Source organism: Palaemon carinicauda, chromosome 26 (assembly GCF_036898095.1).
Source record: "Palaemon carinicauda isolate YSFRI2023 chromosome 26, ASM3689809v2, whole genome shotgun sequence".
Lineage (NCBI taxonomy): Eukaryota > Metazoa > Arthropoda > Malacostraca > Decapoda > Palaemonidae > Palaemon > Palaemon carinicauda.
The window spans coordinates 43,388,573-43,395,022 of record NC_090750.1 but is presented as its reverse complement, the minus strand read 5'-3'; the positions used below and the strand labels follow the sequence as shown (position 1 = coordinate 43,395,022).

The 6,450-nt window shown below is 34.1% G+C and overlaps 1 protein-coding gene across 3 annotated transcripts in view; it reads right to left on the bottom strand.

Moving 5' to 3' along the window:
* Positions 1-1,214: 1,214 nt before the first annotated feature.
* Positions 1,215-6,450, bottom strand: part of LOC137620148 (uncharacterized) — a 52,677-nt gene continuing 47,441 nt past the window's right edge. For all 3 annotated transcript variants that reach the window (XM_068350406.1, XM_068350405.1, XM_068350407.1), the window contains exons 5-7: positions 6,190-6,288; positions 4,652-4,843; positions 1,215-2,934 (exon numbers count right to left, since the gene is read on the bottom strand). In XM_068350406.1, the coding sequence (XP_068206507.1) occupies positions 2,831-2,934; positions 4,652-4,843; positions 6,190-6,288 (395 nt within the window). In that variant the 3' untranslated portion in view covers positions 1,215-2,830. The remainder of the gene's footprint in view (positions 2,935-4,651; positions 4,844-6,189; positions 6,289-6,450) is intronic.

The following is a 6,450-nucleotide window of genomic DNA, read 5'->3' as shown; positions in this document are numbered from 1 at the left end:
GATATTATAAGGGTCCTTCATCCAACGGTGTTACAGCGGCTAATTACACAAACTGCTTTTTTTCATAAGTGTAGATTTCTTCTGCAAGTTATGAATTTTTTTATTCTTTCCTTTTTTTGAAGCAAGCATAAAATGGTTACATATCTAAAGGAGATACTGATTGATAGACAACTAGCATATTGACATAAATTTTCAAATTTGGGTTACTACAGACTTTTCCAGTTCATTTTATTGGGGACTTTAACCCGGTTATAGCTCCTGTTTAAGAGTTTACTTGATATTATTCCATTTCCTATTTTCTATGTCTTTGAATGACTGGCAACAGAATGTGGATGTGACCTAGATTTATCTTTTCTGATGTGTCATACAGGATCTTCCTTCTTGTCCTTTTGACAAAATTTTGGGTCTTGAAAACACAATTGTGCAATAAGCAGGTAATGCCTCATTTTGTCAATCATTTAATCACCTTAGTTCCAGACTGAAGTTGCTAAGAGTATCTAATACATATATAAGAGATCAGTATGCAGTTTAATTTTAGTGAAGGAAGTTGAACTTTATTAGACAATCTTCCAAGATGTTTACACTTTTTGACTAGTAGCTTATAATATTAATGTTATAGTAGACTTCAAGGTATTTTTACATCACAACACTTAGGTAACATAGCTTATCCAGCTGCCCAAATATGTAGTTTTCCTGTTTCAGGCAACATTGCTCGAGAAAATGATGTTCGTCTTACTCTACAAGAATGAATAACAATTAATGCTTTTGGACATAGCGGAATATATTCATTTTAGACTACACTATGAATTTTTTTTATTTTATTTCTATTTCTTCAGCTGGAGGCTCCAGTAATGCTTTTAATGTATGTCACTCAAAACATGCTTTATACAAATAACTCCGTAAATCAACAAATTTAATATTCTGTCGAGGCACCTCACTAACACCCAACTAAATGCTTATAATTTTGCGATGGTTTTCTTGTCAATAACTTTGATAAATATGCTGAGAAATTAATACGAGGCCGTGGCAGTACCTTACATTTCTTTTTGTATTCCACCAATTATTGATAATTTCTTTATCACATTGCTTTTGATATGTCACACTTTTCTCTCTCAGTTCTTTATTTTACGTCCAGAATAATAATCGGAAAATGTTTTGAAACTTGGATTAGGAAATAACAGAAGTAGAATAGATTTTATTTGAAAATATACATATCAGTAGCACACAACAGAAACACCATTATCTCACATGCTAACACAAAACGTTCATCACAGATATCATTTATACAAATAAGTGTTCTATCTACTAGTCTTTGACATTTTATTTACATGAATGAAAAATAATCATGTGAGTCAAACCCATAATTGTTAAACTAATAGAATTCAGTAACTAATAGAAATGACATTTTGGAATGTTTTAATATCTGTCAAATTCTTGTTTAAATTGACTTAATACTGTGGTTATTTTTTAATTGGTTACGTGTCTGTATAGAAATGCGTGTACTTATAGATATGCATATGCCTCTACCTGTACACATACATATAAACAATTACACGCAGTTCTTTTACAACGTGAGTAAGGTTTTATAAAAATATTTGTGTGTTGGCAAGCTCACATATACTGCCGGTACAAGTGATATTATTCACAACAAAACACTTTTCCAGTTTTGTAATTTTTTTTTATTCAGAAACCATTTGTTCTGTAATACTCATCAAGTTCCAGTGAATTGAACAGATCACCAGAATTGATGTAAATGATCCATTCTGTAATTAGCAATAAGAAGATTTGATTCTATCTTCTAACCAATGGAATGTATTATGCTCATTTATTTCCTCCAGGATTATTGAGTTATTAGTCAAAAGGTTTATTATGACAATACCTTAGTTATTTTGTTGCTGATATTCAAAGCAAAGAATTTTTATAGAATAAAGTACTATCCTTCCAGTTCTACTGCTTGTGCTTTTTGAAATTGAGAGGTCTTTGTTGGTTGTATAGTAAATTATTTTTTCCTATTAAATCGTACAGAAATTACTTACGTTTGCCACAACAGAGTAAAAACATTTAATGCAATATTAATTTGTATTTTGGTCTTTCAAGCAAAATATATAAACACGCCATCAATGTTTCATTTGCCCTTATCTATTTTTTTTCTATCACAAAACATTGAAGGAAATTTATCATAAATCTCAATAAAGCAAACGCCGTGAATCCTTATCACCATGTTATCTTAATGATCTGAAATATCCAATAGTTGCGTATAAACTGAAATAAGAGCAAGTATTATATCAAAATTTCCCTGGATTTCATTTGCACATAAATATTTTTTTCGTTCAATTGTACGTTTCACGTAAACATATTTTTGGGCTGAATGTGTCCAACCATAAACATGAATGAATCGATATACAAATGGGAAAAAAACTATTTAATAATTGTATTGGAAATCTTTTAAACGGCCTTTTTTTCATTGGATCGAACTCATGAGATTTAAAATACTTCCATTTCTTCAATGAAATTCCAATTTCAGTTAGAGTTGAATTTTCTGTCTATAACTGGGAAACTACGACCTTCGGTATATTGTTCTAATCAAGTTATGAATCAGTAAAAGAGAGACAACCAACAATCATTGAGCTCAAACCAACCATACGTTATATGAATCACAGCATTTACCCAATATGTGGAACTAATCTATGGGCAACTTCATCGTGTACATGAATCAAACAAAACGTATATTCTTTCAAAAGAGCTTCAACTCTATCCTAAAGTTATAAAAGGGTCCCTTACGAAATGGATAATTGATTGATTCCACCTCAGTACATACGTGACATTACAATCACGTGAAGAGAAAGAGTAAAGAGATGATGTTCGTTGGGATGAGCAGGAAGTTCGAGAAGCCAGAGGCCGAGTTGCCATGTTGCATTGCCGCGGGAGGATCACCTTCAAGAAAGTGCACTTAGGTTAGATTATTTGGAAATGAATGTTAGAAGCAGACCCTACAAATGTAGAACTTTTAATCATAACAACATACCACAGAAAAGCTTACATTTCTAAATACCTACTGCTGCACAACATATAATTACAGTAAAAAAATACACAGCGAAATAGTTATTCTTATTCTTATAAGGTACCATTGTAGAGATTATAATCTGAAAACGTAACATTACACTAGTAGTCAATTCACAAAACCTAAGGGGAAAAAAAAGCAAAGCTTGCAACTTAAAATGAAATCTGCGTTCGCTGAACTTGTAATTCTGATAAAAAAAAAAGAAAAAAAAAAAATCTCTGGGGAGATTTAAAGTTGAAAAACCTACTATAGTGGAGTGTGTAATTTTAAAACCCAACCACTCGCGAACATTGTGATTCTAGAAACGGCGATTTCACCTTTCAATACAACCTCGTGTGTTAGGTCAATATGCTCCTTCCACTGTCAAACTGTAAGATATTGGTTTTATTACTGCAGGGCAATCCGGCCAACTGGCCATTGAAAATGGTCGATTACGGAGTATTGTAGGATTTAAACATTCCAAATACAATATCTTGCTGATAATTCTTCAGAAAAGTCAGGTACATTCACAAAACTATAATTCATCCCAAAATTTCTCTCCTGATAGAATGGTAAATTAAAGCAACGATAAACATTAACAATTAAAAACAGGTAATAATTTTATACAGTATATTATGAGCTATTGAGACAATTAACAAGATGGCTTTAAGCAATATGGAGGTAAAAGTAAGGGGCTTAGTAGACTAGTGTAACCGAGGAAAAAACCCTCTAAGGGTAAAATGGCCGCTGCCAACGAGACCAGTAAGAAAGACCTGATCGCCATCGGCAATCCCGTCTCCGACAAAACTAATACTCTCTAAGCTAGGCTAGCCGGGTCTGACACACATGAAACTAAAACTTAAACTATATTAATGCATAGTATAAGTAAACACATAACAGAGCCCAAGGCATCGTAATGCTAAAATAAAGCTAGCTAACGTGATACTAATGAAGTAATACTAAGTGAACACGAAAATAAAAAGGGCGGTCACGAACTCGACATGACGCCCAAAGGCTAGCTGGACTTAGAGCGCCCGGCTCCCTCATCGCAATAAGAAAGTTAAATAACCACTCCCTTAGAGGATCTAAAGCAGTTACAGCTAATTCAAACTGTAAAAAAAGAGAGAACTCAACTTTGACGACGAAAGCTGAGAAAAAGTGCAATTGACAAAATACGAACGCGTAGGTAAGCTGCGACCAAAGATATGAGTTTATCAGAGACGAACAGTACTATGAAGGGAGAGGATATGTAACAGCTCCTCCCCTATCCTCCTCCTTAGATTCCTAGACTGGGTCAAGTCTGTTTAGGGTGTAGATATCTATGGTTATCTATGGATACGTCCCTGATTATACACGATATCTTAGGATAGTCATTCCAGGGGTTAGAACCCTGTGATACCTGGCGGTAATTCTCTTGTAACATCACTTGCAGAAATATTATACAATAGGAAGATGCCGGAAGGAACTTCCATCAGGACGACATGGCTCGAGCTCAAAAATATACCTAATAGATACATGAGGTTGAATATTAAAGCGGAAGCATTGGCAGAACGATCTTAATAATGAAAAAAGGGTTATCTTGATAATTTATTTCATACTTAATCTGCCTACCTTGTATGACATGCACCATGACGCTGTCTGGCCTTCCAGCAGATGGCCAACAGGAGTAGTTTCCAGAATCGCGATCCTCAGCCACGGCCACCGTCAAGGTGCTGGTCGTTATGTTGGCCACTTTGGTCACCACTTTCACGCGACCACTTTCTCTTTCCACCAGCCGGTCGTCCTGGTACCATAAAACTAGTCCTACAGTAATAAGAGAACAATTATCTTTTAATCAACAATAAATGTTTTGCTTATAGCTTGGTTGCTTGTGCATGTTTTCCCCATACACAAAAGAACACGTCATAGAATGAGGATAGTGTAGGGCTTCACACTATTAGGTTGTCAAAAGGCTCATCTTAAGTCTAGTTTGTATATTAACCATTGATAGGAAATATTTCTTAAATTTCATGGATATGCCGGGAAGGGGCCATCATCAAAGATGCAATGCAAACAAATACCTACTACCATATGGTATTTCTGAGAAACAGAGTTGGAAAGATAAAATACATGGGTAATATAGTTAAATATTTGCCAATGAGAGAGAGAGAGAGAGAGAGAGAGAGAGAGAGAGAGAGAGAGAGAGAGAGAGAGAGAGAGAGAGAGAGAGAGAGAGATTGATCCGAGTTCAGTTACTTTCAATTATTTTTTCAGATAGGCTATATCCCTACTAAGTATAATCATATTAGAGTAGAATTACCATAAGGATCTCCTTACTTAAGTAAGTAGTAGATTTCATGATAAGGACATTAATTTCTTTTCGTTATAAGAGAATCTGTTCTCTCTTAATCTAAATTAATGAATACAGAAATTTATAACATAACACTTCAGTTATTGAGAAAAAATAGAAGTAAAGAGACGTCATTCTTGACTGTCTTACTGACGATTGGAAGTTGTCCACTACTTTTCAATAAAGAAAAGGTTTAACCGTACAAGTAATATACATCGACATTTTTGTCAGCGAGATACTGGTAATAACACTAAATCCTTGTTTTAGGAACCAAATCAAAACTTCCTTCCTCGAAAATTAGAAAAAAAGATAAAAGGATAGAGAAATAGCTTGTGAAGCATATTCAATTTCGATGACTAATTACTTAGTGTAATTTAGGTTTCAAAGAGAAGTAAGAATAAGCAAAGAAGATGGGTGATAAAAAAAGGTATTATTGATAGAGATTTGGTAATTTTAGGGAGAGAAAAATTATCAATGAGGCATTATTTAGCCTCCAATGTTAAATTTCTGATAATTATAATGAAAATCCTAATCCCAAACCATTTAAAGGTGTAATGCAAACTCATGTTCGATAGACGAAGGTCACAGGACAACGTACTAGACACTGATCCTGTAAGACACTGATCCTGTTTACACATAATCAGTTCCTGAGCCTCCTCTTCACCCAAGCAGGGACAAATTAAAGTCAAATAATAGATAACAATAATTCAGCAAGTAGACACTACGAAGACCTAAAGGGCGTGAGCGGGACTCAGGCTACCGACCCATGAAAGATAGTATTCATTATATTCATACCAAGAACTGCAAGAAAAAAACTTACCAGGGATGACTAGCTCCTCTTTGATTATACACTCAAGAGTAACGGTGCTTCCAGATTGAACATAAAGTGTTTCTTTCCCTTGTATCTTTGCTCTGGCCTCTGAAAAAATAAATATATATATTGATTGCAGATATTGTACTATATTAACTTTTCATTATCTTTACCTAATGGTAAAATCTGGCATTAAATCAATTCAATGGCATAAAATAACAACAGAAAGTATATAGACATATGTTTGTTTTTTCCCAGTTGTTTCTTAAT